We start from the raw sequence: 18,313 nt of genomic DNA on the forward strand, positions 1-18,313 counted from the left end.
ATTTAGCTGTGATGCTCACAGCATCTTTCCCAAAGAAGTACTCTTTAGTTGGAAAGCTTGTCTCTCTCACCAGCAGAGGGTGGGCCAGTAAAAGATATTATCTCAGTCACCCTTTTTTTAGGGCCTGTTTTATTCTCCCGTCATCTCTCTCCCTTCATCCATCTATCTTCTCTCTTCCTTTGGTTTGGGTTCTCTCCCCTCTTTCCAGCCATGTTCTGAATGTCTTCCTCCTCTCTTCTCAATCTCTCCCTCCTTCCTTGTCTCCTCATTCCAAACTTCTTTTTCAGCTTTCTTTCCCCCTACTCTTCCTCTCTCTGTTCTCCTCAAAAATCTCTTTAGGCTTTGCCCATACTAGTAATAAATGCTTTAATATTTCTCTAAAACCATAAGAGGGCCTGCTACAATATGCCATAAGCTCCTGAGTTTTCTCTCTCATTGCGCCCAACCATAGTTGTCAAAAGGTGAGAATCACAGGGATATTCTCTCTCCCTGGACTGTTGATAGAAAGCTAGATACAGGCTGGATCTCCCAAAATTGGAACTCCATTATCCAGCAATACCCGTGGTTTGGCAGAACCACGGGTGTTGCTGGACCAGGGAGTCCTGGCTGGGAGCCCCAGTGGAAAGAGGGCTGGCAGCTCAGAGCCGGGTGGGGCTGGAACTGGCGCTGGAGCCCCGGGAGTGCAGCGTGGGTCGCGGCAAGCCCAGTAACAGGGCTGCGGATGTGGAGGTCATAGCAGCCACAGTAGCGGGGCTGGTGCCAGAGACGCAGCAGCCCCAATAGCGGGGTCGGGGCTGGAGACGCAGCAGCCATGGCAGCCCCAGTAGTGGGGTCAGGGCCAGGGCCAGAGATGCAGCAACACTGACAGCGGAACTAGGGCCAGGGCAGCGTGGATTGCCAGGGCCGGGGCTGTAGTAGCACGGCAGTCCAGCGTGGGACGGAGGAGAAGGGTGGGGCCAGCAGTGGGGAAGGAAGGTGGTCTGGGGAGCTGGTAGCCAGGGACTTCGTCTGGTCCAGCAAATTCTCTTGTTCGGGACCAGTTAGGTCCTGAGGGTGCCGGACCAGAGAGGTCCAACCTGTACTTCCTGTGCACCTCAAAGGGAAAAACTAATTATGGGAGTTAACTCTTTCTCTTCTGGAAGTCCAAACGTTGGTTTGGAAGCTATTAAAGTTTCACTGAAACTGGATTCTCTCTTACCATTGCATCTATATGCCTACAATAAGAGTTCTACAGTGACAGAAATACTAGATATTTTAAAAAATATGAAAATCATGGAATCCATGACTCAAGCAGTAAAAAAATGCAGCCTTAACAGATATGCTAAAAACTAAGCTTGACGCCAACAGATCATCTGCCAACTGTTAACTATCACTTCAACACAACCCCCTCCTTTATCACTTAGATAGGCTTTAAGATGGTACCTTCCGAGTTAGTTTGTTCAGCATCTCTTACACTTTAGAAAGCAACTGCTGATTTTTCTTTAGTAAGTAGCCATTACTCTACATGTGCCTTTTGAAAGCGTACTGGAGTTGTTCTCCTTGGATTTCTAAATGGTGAGGAATTCCTGTATGATCTATACTGTTTTTGCCTACCCTTTCTCCTGAACTTTTAAGTTAGTGTTTCTTTCTCTCCCTCCATGACTGTCGTGCAAATTACACTAATCTTTGGACATTAGCTACAGACTTCACTCAGACTTTAGGTGTGTAAAGTTTATCTGAATGCCTGCACCTTTATTTTGCAACCCATTCTTTCTTTTCTCATTCCTGAAAGCATCTTCCTTTTCAACAGGGTAATTCCATTCCTTGCAAGCCTGGTTTGTGGGTTCTTCAGAAAAAATAATACTGGGTTAACTCCAATCAAGCTCTTTTGTCTAGTTATTCTGGTTTTACCCTCAATCTCTGTGCATTATGCTTATCCTAATGTTTGGTAGGGAACAGGCTTTCAAAAAAAATGTACTTTATCCATTTAGTCCCTAAGAATAAACTCCGTTGGCAATTTTCACTCTTCAGTTGTGCAGTGCCCATTGTAGGAGAACAGGCAGTACCTGTATATATCATGCTTTACACTCGCACGAGTTTTCTGACTGGGATTATAGTCTTCAGGGGGCATGTAGATAATAGTCCCTCCCTCTGGCAGAGATTTGTCACCTCGTGATTGTGACGTGGACACCATGCGCCATTTCGATAAACCAAAATCTGCAATCTGGTAAAGAACAAAAATCTGTCATTCTGAAAGAGCAACAGGTACCATCTATCCACTGTAGTTAATGCAATTTGTCAAAAAGAGAACCGAATGAAGAGTTTAAAACCTTTGGTCCCCTTTGAAATAAAAGCAGCTATAATATTCTGCTAGTTACAAAAACCACCAACACTCAGAAAATGTTTCCAAATCAGAGTTTGAATTGTCACCACAGTATTATTATTATTATGATGTTTACATTGCAGTAGCACTGAATGGCCTTAGTTGAGGATCAGGACCGCACCATCATAGGTGGCGTACAAACAGAATAAGAAGATATTCCTTCCCACCGCTTGCTATGGGCAAGACCTCCATCTACTGAAGTCCCTGCTTTGGCTATAGAATTCACCCCTTCTTTTAAAAAAGCACTTCAGAATATCAGCTTTCATTTAAAAAAACCCAAACACTTATGTTTCTAGCCATTATGATTGGAAAGAAAATTTTGAAACATTACTCAAAATATAAAATGATGCAGAACTATCCAAAGACAACAGCTCAGGGATGGGACAGTTCATGCCATCTCAGAGTGCCTTGGACCTTATAATTCTACAGCTGTGGAATCTGGTATTTTCCAAGAGATTATGGAATAGACTCTGAAATTTGCCATTTTGCTGAAGACAGGTTCCCAATATTTTGCTTCCTGTCTCCAGGTCTGGCTGGGACATACATGAAATGGATTCTTGCTCTCTAGCCCTCCCTACAAGCTAAGAGTTCATTAGCTTGCAATGCATGCAGCTGTGACGGGGTGTTCATCCTACACTTGCCTTGAAGGGGGTTAATGGAGACCAGAATGGTCAATTAATCTATTAGACCAAGAGGAAAGCCCACCTGTATGGGAACAGGCATGGGTTTTAGAAAACTAGGGAGCTGATAGCAGAGAGGGATTCTGAAGTCACTCCTTGGGAGAAGGGAGGGATCTATAAAGACAAATAGCCCATGGTTGCTCTCTGGGAGGAGGAAAGAGAGACTAGCAAGCCCCAGAGAGACAAGGAGTAGTACTGGTATAGGAAACAGCTCAGGGAATAGCAAGGCAGAGGATCGAACAGACCTTGGCAGTAAAAACCCAGGGAAGAGAGCAGGCCTAGGTTCCTCTAACCTGCCAAGAGGAACTGACATAGACCAGGCAGTGATTCTGGAGACTGATCACTATGGGAGTGACAGCAACTTTGCAGGCCTATACCCCAGAAGGGGGGAACCCAGAGTGACTTGACTGGATGTCTGAGTCATGCAGAAGACAGGTGTGGCTGAGAGAGAAGCTGCAGAGGAGAAACTGATGGTGTGTAACTGCTAGAGGGGGTACTGTTGTGACCTAGCTAATTCCCAGAACTGCCAAGAGGTGGCATCATCCTGCAGTGAGTAGAGCAACTTTTCACAGCACCACATACTGTTCCATGGAACCAGGCAGCAGAAAATCAGGGAGAAAGAGCTGGAGTCCAGCTTCCAGTATGGAGGAGAGGGAATTAGCAGTGTAGGCTGGCCACTTGGGACACCTAGAATTCAGTGCAGTGGCCAAGGCATGGAATCAAAAGAGACGAAGCCTTTAACAAACTCCCCACTTCCCAACACATCCGAGAGAGGGAAAAATGGTTCTGATTAAGGTTGTCTGGACATTGCAACAGCTGAGACCTATGGATATAAACTTCCTGGAGAATACAGGAAAAGAGTAAAAAAAATAATTGGTGGTATGTCACTGACTGGGATATAGTTGTTTGTAAGACAGGTCGAAGTAAAGGAAGAATATTTAGGTAAACAGAATAAATTAAGGTGCTTGTAATGGATTTGATTTCACTGCATCATGGAGTATCACAGTTAATCTTTTATATTCCTAATTTACATACTGTATTGGTGTGTGTCTGGTCTCATTTAGTAATTTAAGCCTTAAGAAATCTTACTCATTCAGCAGATTTCTGATGGAATCAGACACACACACTATGTGACTGACACAAATTTTACACAGTCAGTACTTCCTTTTTTTTATAACACATAGCAGATGTACTGCTACTTCAATTTCCTGCCAGTTACCCAAATTTTAGTTTCACTCCACCCAAAGGCAGCTCAAATAGACAGCTTGTTAATAAACAATGAGCAAGTGACCCCCACAGAAAGCATATGTAGAAAAATGTCTTACATTACTTACAATGTTTAAGTATGAACCATTCAAATTTAATGCAAAACATCTCTCTCAATTACTGTAACAGTAAATGTTTCAGATCTTACATTTCAAATTTTCAAAGTGCTGATGAAAGAAAAGTTCAGGACACTTTTTTGTTTCTATTCAAATTATAAATACAACCAACAAATGGATTCTTCATCACCAATACTTCCTTCTCTTGGCCTTTGAATTATAGCCCCAAAGTAAACCATTGAAGTTAAGTAGGCTGAGAAAAAAAATCATATGTTTTGTGTTCTATCTTAAGGTGAATATACAGCCTAACAAGACACCAAAGCCTCGATCATTCATACCCTCACTGATTCTCTTTCTGGAAGTATTTTCCAGATAGGTTTCTCATTCCCATACTATCAAATCCAACTTAAAAATATCTGAAGAGATGTTTTAAGGCTACATTAAGTGCTGATGGCAATGAATGGCAATTTGGAAACAAGATATGACATTGTATAATTACCGTGTTGCTAGGGATGAGAAATCCACCAGGGCCTTCCTGAGCATCTCTGACTTCAGAACTGGAGCAGTCCCTTGCAGGGATTTCTACTCTGAAATAGGGATCTTAGATATTGTGTAACTGAATAGTCACGTAACCGCATGAAATCTTAGCGGCTACAAGACTATTCGATAGTCCTTGAGGGCGGGGCCAGCAGCCAGTGTGCACCCAGTCCCACTCCCCGGAAACCTCCTGCCACCTCGCACTGCTGCCTCTGTATCAGAAGCAGCAGCGCGGGGTGGCAGGTGGGAGCCAGTCTGGCAGAGGAGCCAGTTTAAAAACCAGATCTCCACAGACACGGGCTGCTGCCATGGACCAGCTTCTATCTGCAGCGGGCTCAGGTTCACCGAGGACAGGGGCTGCTTTGTGGTAGCCTTCACCTCCACCCCCACCCATTGCTGCCCCTTATAGATGCTACAGCGCGGGGGGGAAGATGGCACCAGCTCCTGCCTGTCCCCCCCCTCGCTGCCTCTGTAGGAGGCAGCAAGGGTGAGGGCAGGTGGGTCCATGGAGCTGGCACGCACAGGGAGCCTGCTTGAAAGCCAGCTTCCCATGCACATCAGCTTCAGCCTGACCACCTCACTGTCCACGCTGCTGCCTCTCTGTCAAAGATCGGGGTACATATGGAGTCGGTGCTCATGGGGAGCCTGCTTAAAGCCAGCTCCGCATAGGCATTGGCCCCCGCTCCCCTCCTTGCTGCCTCTGGTACAGAGACAGCGGGGGGGGAGGCAGAGGGGGGAAATGTGTGTAAGTCGACAAACTCAACCAATAAGTAAAGGATTATTAGTTAATCATATAGTCGACAACACGTTGACAACCCTACTCTGAAAAGGCCACATTAAGGATTATTCTGAAGGACTTTCCTAAGAAAGTGTTACTACTTCAGAATATTGATCACCGCTTTGATTTTTTTGCATTGCCTAGTTATATTTCTAATTCCTCTCCATTTTGCTACCATGTACTACCATTTTGTTTATCTTAACCCTGCTTTATTATAGTACCTCTAATCCCTCTTCTCTGTAACTAAACCTGTGAAATCACTACTTCCATGTTAATTTTGGTGTGAATTTGTTTATTTCCCCTAGGTATATTCCTTCAGATACACACAGGTTTTCAGTTACATTTCTCATCTATTAACATTGATTCATTTCATCTGTATGGTTTACTGTATGGGCCAACATTATGGAAAGCTAGTGTGGCTGCTTAAGGCTAGGAAACTTCAATTGCATTGATGTAAGTCAACCTCTGTTTCTGTGGGGAACCTCACTGAAGATAATGGGGCTCTGCCTAGAACAACAGAACTGGAATATAAGTTTGTCTCTTCCTATCACCACCCCTTGTCTGCAATATTAACAATATTAATTAATAGTTCCTTTATGCTCATTCTTGAGGAACATAAGGATTAAAATAACCAGGACCTTACCTTAACATGAAACTCACTGTCCAATAAAATATTCTGTGTCTTCAAATCATGATGCAGCAAGGGAGGGCTCATATTGTGTAGATAATTCACTCCCAAAGCAATTTCATACAGAATACGGAATCGCAGTGACCACGCAATGTCAGGATACACATTTTTCTACCAAAAAACCCCCAAAACAAAACAGCAAAATCACAATATGAACATCCATCTTAAATAATCCAATAAAAATCTTTGAGTTAGAGGAGACATACTTTGTTTTTTTACATGCATCTTGCATTCACAAATTTAAAAAGTGATGAATCATGGAGTGATTGGTTTCAATTTATATATGTGTTGTAATATTATGACATATTTAATCACTCACAGTGCTATGTTCCTGTTCTTTAGCAATTATACCTTATCACTTCATGAGCATTACATATGCTGTGTTCTTAATACACATATTGTATGACCTTGTGATGAGGATAAAGCGACAGATAAGATTTAAATATTAATATCAGACTCAGAGTGCTTTACATTTTACAAAGGCTGCCCTACCACATTTTCTTGATTTCTCTTCAGAGATGCTAATCAGAGTGACTGCTCATGGCTGTAGGTTACCACATGGGTGGGTTTTTCTGTTTTTTTTAAAGCAAGCCTATTTTATTTTTAAGGTAAAAGCATTACAGAGAAAATTTGTTAAAATAATCACAGGAAAACCCTACATTCATGCTTATATGACAAGCAATCACTCAACCCTAACTGAGGCTCTGGCAGGAACAGTGATTCACCTATACCCCAAAAGGTTTTCCCTCTTGTTTCAAGTTCATCTCACCATCAGATCAGAACAAGCACACTGTCTTATGGGGCCTCAGCAGACTTAGTCTCTGCAATCTTTTCCTAAAAGGCCGTGTCCAGACTCAGGGGTTTTTTCGGGAAAAGTAGCCTTTTCCCAAAAAAACTTCCCCTGCGTCCAGACTCAAGCCGCGTTCTTTCGAAATTATTTCGAAAGAACGCGGCTTTTCTTTCGATGGCGGTAAACCTCGTTTCACAAGGAAGAACGCCTTCCTTCGAAAGTTCCTCTTTCGAAGGAAGGCGTTCTTCAATGTAAAGAGGCCGTCTTCGAAAGAGAGCATCCAGACTCGCTGGGTGCTCTCTTTCGAAAAAGCGGATTTCCTCTATCGAAAGATCCGCCTGCTGTCTAGACGCGATCTTTCGAAAGAGGCTCTTTCGAAAGATGCTTTCGAAAGAGCTTCTTTCGAAAGAAGCCTGCAGTCTAGACATAGCCAAAGATTGGGACCTCTATGCACCAGAGATCCAGTCCATATACTGAACCAGGAAGAAGACCCTGAACCAAGATATTTATTCAAATGACTTAGTCCACAGAGAATCCCTTTTACATTATGCAGACCTCACTAGGGGCTGACTTCAAAGGGGCTCATAACCAGAGGAATTACATTGGCCTCCCCCTCCTCCTAGAAAACTGACATACAATTAAACAATACATATACACAATTGCATTTTAACACAATGGACCCCAAAGGTATTAAACCTAATTCAATAAAGTTTACAGAATTAAATTAAACCTTACTCTAATTCCATAAAGATTGTGCAGGATATTGTTAGTCTGTTGCATGTTGTACTTACAATGCTTCCAAGATATGTGAAAAAAATCATACCTTTTTTGTGTCAGTCCCAAAAATGTATTGGTGTTGTGGTCATTGTTGATTTTTAACCTTATTAATTGTACACAGGCCTGAAAATCATTTGCTTTGGCTTGCATCTCTCCACAGGTATGTGATAGCAAGTTGATGTTATCTGCAAGGAATTCCTCTAACTTCTGTTTGAAAATTCATTGTATACCTTTTTATCTGTGGTTTCTCGCATGACCTGATCCTCTACCAGTAAAAAGATCATGGGTGACAAAAGACACCCTTAAAAGTCTCAGGGGGTAGCCATATTAATCTGTAACTTTAAAAAAAAAAAAAAGAGTAATCTTGCAACACCTTAGAGACTGACACATAATATATATATTATCATGAGCTTTTGTCAGCAAAACCCACTTCCTCAAATGAGAGTGGGGAAAAAAGGAAAAATCTCCCAATATATAACAAAAAAAGAAGGGTGGGTGGGAGAAAAAAAACCCCCTGTCAATTGTAGTGCTGGTGCTACAGAGGCTACTTGAATGGGCTGTAAGTGTCCCATACTTAGCTTTTGATGCCATTCGGTTGTTGAATATAATGGCCCACCCAGTTGATGTCTTTGTTAAGTCCCATAGAGATGTTAAATTTGCATATGAAGGCCAGTTTCACAGTTTCTCTCTGTAGATGGTTCCTGAAATTCCCTTGTAGAAAAATGGCTACTTTTAAATGACTGTCCAGGTAGGTTAAAATGTGCTCTTATAGGTTTTTGTGTATTACCATTTCTGATATCCAACTTGTGTCCATTTAACCCGTCGTCGTAGAAACTGTCCAGTTTGGCCACTATACGTGGCAGAAGGGCATTGCTGGCACTTGATAGCATATATATCTAATATATATATTAGAGGATGTGCAGCTGTATGAGCCTCTGATGTTGTGACTTATGTGGTTAGGTCCATTGACAGTGTTGCTATTATAGATGCGTTGCCAGAGTTGGCAATGGGGTTTATTGCAAGGGTAGGTTCCGGGTGAGTATATCTTAGGTGTGATGCACAATTGTTGGAAAGAATCTGCTTCAGGTTAAGGCGTTGTCTATAGACAATGATTGGCCTGTCTCCCAAGGCCTGTGAGAGTGAGGGATCGTTTTCCAGAAAAGGTTGCAGATTGTTAATGATGTGCTGGAGGGGTTTAAGTTGGGGGCTGTAAGTGATGAGTAGTGGTGTTCTGTTATTTTCTTTGTTGGGCCTATCTTGAAGCAGATGCCGGGGTTCTTATCTGGCTCTGTCAGTCTGTGTTTTCACTTTCCTAGGTGGGTATTTAAGTTTTAAGAATGCCTGATAGAGATCGTGGAGGTGTTTGTCTCTGTCTGTAGGACTGGAGCAAATCCAATTGTATCTTCGGGCCGGTCTGTAAACAATTAATTGTGTGATGTGTCCTGGATGGAATCTAGAGGCATGTAAGAAAGAATAACAGTCGGTAATTACTGGTATAAAGTGGTGGAGATGTGGCCATCATTTAATTGTAATGTAGTTTCAAGGAAGTGGATCTCTTGTGTGGACTGCTCCAGACTAAGGTTAATGGGCATGGAAGTTGTTGAATTCCCTGTGGAATTCTTCAAGGGTCTTCTTCCTGTGGGTCCATATGATGAAGATGTTGTCAACTTAGTGTAAGTAGAGGAAGGGTGTGAAGGGACGAGAGCTGAGGAAATGCTGTTTGAGGTCAGCCATAAAGATGTTGGCATTTTGTGGGCCATGTGGGTGCCAATAGGTGTACCACTGACATGAAGATATAAATTTTCCCCAAATTGTAAATAGTTGTGGGTGATGTCCATAGTGACTTTGAATGGTTCAGTCAATTTGCTTTTATGTATTACTAGACACGTCATATTTTTCATAGAAGCTCTGATTTATCCTTCCTTACAAGTTGAAGAAGGGTTCCATAATGGTGCAGCAATTTCCAGAAAAAAGTTCTATCCATTGTCCCACAGTTTTCAGAAAACTAAAAAATTCAGATAAAGTGGTGACTGCCATTTGGTCGACAGTTCTTTTATTATTTGATATAGATCTGATTTATCCTGTCTGAACCCTGCCTATTCTTGCTGTACCTTGAATCTATAGTGCATTTGAGAGAGGTTCTTATATATGAGCCATTCTTTTTAGGTAACAAATCTAAGGAATTATCCCAGATTGTTCCATAACCAACTCTACTGACAACTTGATAAATTAAATAGTAAGAAGTCACCAAGACTAGATGGTATTCACCCAAGAATTTTGCAGGAATTCAAATATAAAATTGTAGAACAAATAGTGGTATATAACCAATCATTTAAAACAGCTACTTGTACAAGCTTGACTGGAGGAGAGGTAATGTGATATCAATTTTTAAAAAAGGCTCCATAGGCTATCCTGGCACTTATAGGCCAGTAAGCCTAACTTCAGTAGCAGGTGAATTGAGTAACTTTTGAGTAAAGGATAGAATTATCAGACACACAGATGGGCACAATTTGTTGGGGAGGAGTCAACATCGCTTTTGTAAAAGGAAATCATGCCTCATCAATCCATTATCATTTTTAGGGGGTAACAAACACTTGGACAGAAATTATCTAGTACATATAGTGTATTTAGATGCTCCCAAAGCCTTTGATGCAGTCTGATGCAGAGTTCCAAAAAGCTCTTAAGCAAAATAAACAGGCACAGTAAGAAGGAAGGTCCAGTCATAGATCAGTAAGTGGTTAAGAGAAAAAAGGTAGAATAAATGGGCAGTTGGAGAAATGTAAATAGAGGTGTCCTATAGGGATCTTTACTGGGATCAGCACTGCTTAACATATCAATAAATTACCTGTAAAAAGGGCTAAATAGTGAATTGACAAAGTCTGCAGATAATACAAAAATACTCAAGAAGGTTAAGTCTAAAACAGACCGTAAAGAGCTATAAAGGGATCTCACTAAACTGGGCAAGTGACTGGGCAAGAAAATGGCAGATGAAATTTATCACTGATAAATGCAAAAGGCACATTAGAAAACAAAATCCCAATAATACATACAAAATGGTGGCCTCTAAAATAGCTGTCACTACTCAAGAAACAACTTAGAGTCATCGTGGAGTTTTCTGAAAACATCAGCATAATGGGTAACCTCAGTCAAAAAAGAAAATAGAATACTGGGTATCATTAAGAAGATAATAAAACACAAGATATCATAATGACATTATTTAAATTCATGTTATGCCAATATCTCAAATACTGCCTGTACTGTTCATCCCATTTAAAAAAAGATATACAAGTTCAACCTCCTAAAATCCAGGACTCTCTAGTCCGGCCACATCCATGGTCCAGCAGGATCACGAATGTTGCTGGACCAGAGAGCCCTGTGTCTGGAAGTATGAGCTGGTTGGGAGTCCAGCAGTGGGGAGCCCCATTCTGGGGAGCCCCAGCTGGGTTCAGAACAGTGGGGCAGCTGCAGAGCTCTGACCCAGTGGGGCAGCCACGGAACCCCATCCCTAGGAAGCCAAGGCCAGGTGCAGCAGCGGTGGGGCAGCCACAGAGCCCCATTCCTGGGAAGCCCTGGCCAGGTGCAGCAGCAGCAGGACCGTGACGGCTAGGGAGCTCTATTTCCAGAGAACCCCAGCTGGCAGCAGCAGGGCTGAAGCGGAGCCAGCGGTGGAGAGGAGCAGTGTCCTGGAAGGATGTTGGCAGGGGACCTCACCAATCTAGCAAATTCCCTCATTTGGGACAGGTCAGGTCCCAAGGATGCTGGACCAGGAAGTTCCAATATTAGAATTAGAAAAGGGCAACAAAAACTATTAGGGGAATGGAACAGCTTCCATATGAGGAGATATTACAAAGACTCCGACGTTTCAGCTTGGAAAATAAATAACTAAAGGAGGTTATGATGAAGGTTATGTTATTTCCTGAAAATAACACAAGAAATAGGTGTCACCCAGTGAAATTAATAAGCAACAGGTATAAAGCAAACAAAAGAAAGTATTTCACACAACACACAATCAACTCATGCAACTCATTCCTAGAGGGTATTTTGAAGGTCCAAACTATAATAGGGTTTAAAAAAGAGCTGGATAAATTCATGGAGGATAAGTCCAGTAATGGCTGCTAGCCAAGATGGGCATGACTGCAACCACATGCACTAGGTATCCCTAACCTCTGACTGCTAGAAGCAGGGAATGGATGACAGGGGATGAATTCACGCCTGTTCTGTGCATTCCCTCTAAAGCATCCGGCATTGGCCACTGCTGGAAAATAAGATACACGGCCAGCTAGAACAATGCTGTAATCCAGCATGGCTGTTCTTATGAATTTATTTCCGTTTTTCTACCAAAAATACTATGCATAAACGCATATCTGGTATAGACATTAATTCAATGCCCTTTCAGTTTTTAGACTGAAGTCTCTCTTCTTTGGCAGCTTCATTATATGACCTCTTTTCCACTCATTTGGTAATGTTTTGTTATTTCCATATTTTTTGTAAGAGACCTATCAAAATGCCTGTGTTCTTCAAGTCTCATAAAGACCTCTGTTGAAATGCTACCTGGACCTCGTGTCTTTTCACTTTTTAACTGATTCACTGTCCCCTCTACTTCTACTCTGGTGATAGATTCTAGTTTGATGCACTGACTTTCTCTTTCTTCTATATCCAGGGGGGAATGCTCACATGCTCACTGTTCAGTAGATGAATAAAGTACTGCCTCTATACATGTTTTATGTCTTTATTACTATGTTTCCCTTGTTGTCTTGGTTGGTATTTGTTTTTCCTCCTGAAAACTATTGAATTATGTTATTGACGATCTGCATATCATTTTGTGGTATCTGATGCCATTTTATCTAGAAATTCTCATTTGTCTTTTCTAGTATTCATTTAGGACCTGCACTCTTTATGGTATATTCCCCTTGGAATAAATGGGCATGTGGGTTCTTTGTCTTACTTGATTTTGATTCAGTTTAATTTTGCCTCCTTTATTGCTGAATTTGTACCCTCAGAAAAACAACCATTCACTATGGTGTTTCTTCTGAATCTCAGTACTTCTTCAGAAGTCTTAGTCATAGTTTCCTTTGTCTGCTGGAATTTGCCTTTCACAATTTCATCATCTTCAAGCACCTGATATTTACTTGCTGATACAATTCTAAGCTCTTGTTGTATTGTTATCTGTTTTATCTTGATGATGATTTATAATGCAGGCATCTCTGTCATTCAGACCTTTTTTAGTTTTTATTCTCAATTTACTTATCTTTAATACATAATCTGTTCCCATATCTGCCTCATTCCTTCTATGTACATCTTCCAATGCTCTTCTACATTTGAGCCACATTGTAATGTTATTCATTTGGTTCCCTGTTCCGTGATTTGGTGACTTCTAAGTTATTTTATTAATAGTATGGTAAAGGAAGATATTTCTTCCAGTGACCAGGCCATTCAATTTCACAAAAATCAACCACTTTTACATTTTCTTTCATTTCACTCAGGTCTTGTTTCCCTATAATTACTTCTTTACAGTATTATTGTTCCTTACTTCATCATTCATACCTAGGTCAAAGGATTGGATCCAGACTGAAATCAGCCACTGGCCCACCTAGTAGGGTGATTGGAAGTGAGCTAATGACTCACTACTATAAGAAACAAAGTTGTTAGAGAAATCTACTCTGCCCCTCAGTTCAACAAACTCAGTCCAACTTAACTCCATTCAAATACACTTAAAGAGGTAATGATATGAAATGGTCAAATTCACAAGGAGGCTACTCTGCTGATGAATTTGCTCTTTCCTAAACCTGTAACCGAAATTGGTAGATGGGCTGTGCAGTGTAAAGGAACACGCCCTCCCACTGGAAGCAAGGAGGTTAATGAGCTACTCTGGGCCTCTATTGCTGTGATTAACCAAGGCAGGCCATGTAACACACCCAGAAGGAGGTGGGAGATAAACCCTATGAAGCAGCAATAGACAGATCTTATAATGCTCTATCCAGAGCCTTCTGAGAGGCTGAACACTGTTCCAGCCAGACCCTCCTCTCCAACGGGGGAAAGGGAGAAAAGGAGGAAGAAAAAACAGTTCTCTGGGTTACTCCATCTAGAATCAAAGAATAATGTGAACCTGTCCTGGCTGAGGGGGTGTATGTGTGCGCATATGTGCATAGTACTACCATGTGAACACTATATAATCTCAGTAAAATGGTCCAAATATAAAGTAGATATACTAGGCCTAAGTGAAATGAGATGGGTAACATCAGGACAAATGCCTTTTTGTCATCTGAACACATCCTACTATATTTTGGGTTACCAAATGTCAGTGACATACACAGAAATGGCAAAGGTTTTTACTACTAAGGAGGGCAGCCAAAAGTCTGATAGAATGGGCATGACTTCTAGAAAGAATTACAACAGTACAATTTACATCAACATTCTAGAATGTGTCCATTATTCAAAGTTTTGTGCATCAACAAATCAAATTAGCCAAGAGAAAAAAGAAAACTACTTGTGACTACAGTAAATAATAGACATCCTAATAAGAGATGTTTTCTTAGTAAAGGCAAGTAAAATATTACCATTTTAAAAATGGGGAAGCAGAGGAACAGACAGATGAAATGACATGTGCACTGTTACCCAGCAGGCCAGTGGCAGATATAGAAAGAGAACTTGGATCCTCTACGTTCCCACTGAATGCCCTGTCTACCACACAATACTGCCTCCCAGTGATGCTAGGTTATATTGAAACTTAACTTTATTTTTAAAATGTTATGATTTGCGCAACATAACCACAAAAGCAGAGAAATTAAAACTGAATATGAAAGTTCAATCCTTCATTTAAAAAACACAAGTTGAGTGCCTGAAAGACATGCCTGTTTTAGTTTTGCAATTTCTGACTTCAGTTTGAGTCATAGTCTTCGTTTAAAAGACTAGTCACAGCGCAAAAAAAAAAGGCACATTATTCACATGGACTAATTACTCATGATATACTTCTGTGCACCCCAAAACAATTAATTCCATAGGAAAAGTTAACACTCCCCCCGACTGTGCACAATAGTTTAAAAATCTACATATTTTGTCAAAATAACTTGATACAATTATACCAGTTTCAATTATTTTGGCAATTTATTTCAAAATATCTCTCAGGAAATATTTTTGTAATGTCAATTGTCAACAAAAAATTCAGATTTTTTTTTAAACAAATAGATTCCTTACTAGGCACATAAATACAGAACAGAGAAATACATTTAAACTATATTACAAAAACATACTTCCTGCATCCCTCAAAAGCACTGAAAAGTCTTGGGAGAGTCAGGGTAATGGAGGACCCGAGGGAGAGGAAGAAGCTTGGGAGTGAAATTGGAAGGTTACTGGCTATGAGTGAGAGAAGTATGGAAAAAGGGATGTGGGGGGAGTGGGTTATTAGGGAGTTAGGAAATCTTCCCTATCCAGACCCTAGCTGAGCTCTAGCCTCTGCCCTTCAGTTAGACACTTCTTCCCTTTCCTCCATGTGTCACTGAAGCCCCTTTACGTCTTGTTCCCACATAGTGAGGCAGCCTCCGTTCTGTGTCGCCATGTGGCCCTGCATTCTTGCTCCCATTCAACCTTTGGCTTAATGCTGTCACTGTACTAGCTCCTCGACCTGTAGGCCAGTCTGTTCTCCCCCCTAACACAATTAACTCCTTACTGAACTCCAGTCTGTAACTCCCAGCAGCCCTGTGTGCATTGCTCTATCCTGCTCACGCTTCCTCACCTGGCCCCACTTCGCAGCTGCCAGCAAACTATCCTCTCTTCTAATGCCATAGCCACCCTGGGTGAAAGGTATAACTTCAGAGCCTCCCCAGCAGAATATATATTCTGCAGAGAAAAAAAAATCTGCAGGATAAGGGAAGCAGGGCAGGAATTCTGCATGTGTGCAGTGGCACAGGATTTCCCCACAAGTAATGCATGCATGCATGGGAAAGGCCAGGGATTCTGAAAGCAGTACACAAGTGAGCTTTCAACTAGAAATGACACACAAAAAGATTTAGAAAATACACTTACCGCATGTAAAAGTTGGTTTAATGATCCATTTGTCATATATTCGGTTACTATTCCCAGAAATTCAGGTTCATTGCAAATTCCCAAAATAGGCAGAATGTAACTGAATCTGGCTTTATGTAAAATCTCTGCTTCTTTTAAGAGATTGTTTCTTTCACTGCAATAAGAAAAAATATTAATCAAGCATAAGAAATACTCAATGATGATTTAGTTTCTTTACATATAAGTAATGTAAAATACAAAGACATGGTAAAGAAAAGTAAATACCAATATAAGTGTAAACACTCAGATGATAGGTGCATTGAATAAGATTTACAAAATTAAAATCTCATTACGTGAAAAACTTGACAATATAACATTTTATTTGCTACAGTGCTGCCTGTATACAATTATCACAAAATGTTTCACAACAGATTACTATCTTTGGTGCAAATACATGTAAACCAGATGGATTATGTTTTACTACACATTAGTGTTGACATATATGCTAGAACAGGAATTTAATTTTTCAGCAAGAATAACTGAGCCTTGCTGTGGCAGGCTGCCTTTCTGGTATTTGTATTCTTGGCTGTATTTCTCGAATACTGAAAACATAGTACAATGGGTGCCATTAAGATTTCCAAATTTATCACCTTAGCCAACTGTAGTAACAATTAATATCTGCTTGTAATTTTGGCACATGGTGGTACCACCATAACTACAAATGGAAATTTTCAGTTATACTCATTGATTTTTTTTTTAAGTATAAAATGAGAAATTCCCATATTCATGTCATGAATCCAAGCTAATGGAATTCAAAAGGTCTTTAGCTTCTTTCACTGAACAGATGCTGGTGCACCTTCAGAAAATACAAGTTAAGATAAACATAATCAGTGAAAACACACTTATTAAAAAAGGGAGAAGAGAAATGGTTCAAATTAAGTATTCTTGGTTAACAAGAAAACTATTCCAATTTTGCCTATCAAATAAAAAAATATCAAAAACTGGTTATGGTCCTGAAAGACATCAAAAGCAACACAACTGACAGGAAATGCTTTTCAGTTTAGTTGGAGATATACTGTCTGTGCTGTTTGGAGGAGAATATTACAGTTTAATATTGGTCTTTAATTCCAAAGAACAATACCTGTATTAAGAAAACTGATTCATGCCTTCAAGACCATGGGAAATGCTTGATAATGCGATCTCAGGGGACCTACTGATTTTTTTAAAGGGGTAGGAAGCAAAGAAGTCAAAATATGGGGAAGAATTGTTTTTAATATCAAAATGTAAAACAAATAAAGTTTTGGAGTTTGACCATAGTGGGGAGAACAGACTGACACCATTCATAAGAAGGGAGGCTAGGGCTATGGTTACATTGCACAGCTTATAGCAGCAAAGATGTACAGCTGTAGCACTGCTAGTGAAGATGCACTAAGCCGGGGTGGGCAATAATTTTTGCATGGGGCCACTACATAGATTTTAGAAGTTGCCAGGGGCCAGCAGAGAGGGCAGATCTCAGGGGAGGAGGGAAGGGGGGGTGGATGAGTGAGTGTCACAGAGACTGGGTGTGTGTGTGGCACAGACACCGGGCATGTGACAAACTGTGTGTGCATGTATGTGAGACAGAGAGAGAGAAAAAGGGCTGGCTGCTAGAATAATCTTAGAAACAGCTTCTTTAAGAAGCACTGCTCTAGGTCACCATTCATATCTTCTTAATAGATCAGCTCTCCTGTGTGTCCCTCTTCCCAACTCCTGCTCAGCAGAGATGGGGTATAGAGGCAGGGGGATACTCTGACATCAGCACTCTGCTCCCATCATCCCTCCACCCCAGCATAGCTAGCAAGGGAGTTCAGGGAGCAGCTCTGCAGAATAGGGCATGGTGGGGGTAGGGCAGCTGAACACATGTTGCTGCTGCTGCTGCTGCTGCTGCTAGTTGTAAGTATGTAAGCTCATCAGCTGGGCAGACTGGATAGAAATGTTAGGCAGGCTGAATTCGGCCCGTGGGCCGTATTTGCCCATCCCTGGTCTACGCCAATGAGAAAGCGCTCTCCTGTTGACTTCATGGCTCCAGCCCACACAAGAAGCTCTCTTGCCGACATAGCACTGTCCATACCAGTGCTTAGGTTGGCATTATTTATGTTACTCAGGGGAGTGGCTTATGCACACTCCTGAGTGACATAATTAATACCAACATAAACAGTAGTGTTTACACAGCTTGAGCAATGAAAAGGAATTAAACCTAGACTTCAAGTCAATGGAGTTCTGCACAGGTACAAGGATCTTTCCATGACATACGACAGCAGGATTTGGAGGCCTAAAGTTTAAAAAACCTCTTAGAATCTGGGGGTAAAAAGAGACTCTTGGGAAACTATTATTAGTTT

The 18,313-nt window shown here is 41.2% G+C and overlaps 1 protein-coding gene across 1 annotated transcript in view; it reads right to left on the reverse strand.

Moving 5' to 3' along the window:
* Positions 1 to 18,313, reverse strand: part of RIPK2 (receptor interacting serine/threonine kinase 2) — a 37,695-nt gene that overhangs the window by 16,501 nt on the left and 2,881 nt on the right. Inside the window, exons 2-4 of the mRNA XM_006114326.4 lie at positions 15,957 to 16,110; positions 6,323 to 6,478; positions 2,046 to 2,203 (exon numbers count right to left, since the gene is read on the reverse strand). Of these exons, the coding sequence (XP_006114388.2) occupies positions 2,046 to 2,203; positions 6,323 to 6,478; positions 15,957 to 16,110 (468 nt within the window). The remainder of the gene's footprint in view (positions 1 to 2,045; positions 2,204 to 6,322; positions 6,479 to 15,956; positions 16,111 to 18,313) is intronic.

Source organism: Pelodiscus sinensis, chromosome 2 (assembly GCF_049634645.1).
Source record: "Pelodiscus sinensis isolate JC-2024 chromosome 2, ASM4963464v1, whole genome shotgun sequence".
NCBI classification, from domain to species: domain Eukaryota; kingdom Metazoa; phylum Chordata; order Testudines; family Trionychidae; genus Pelodiscus; species Pelodiscus sinensis.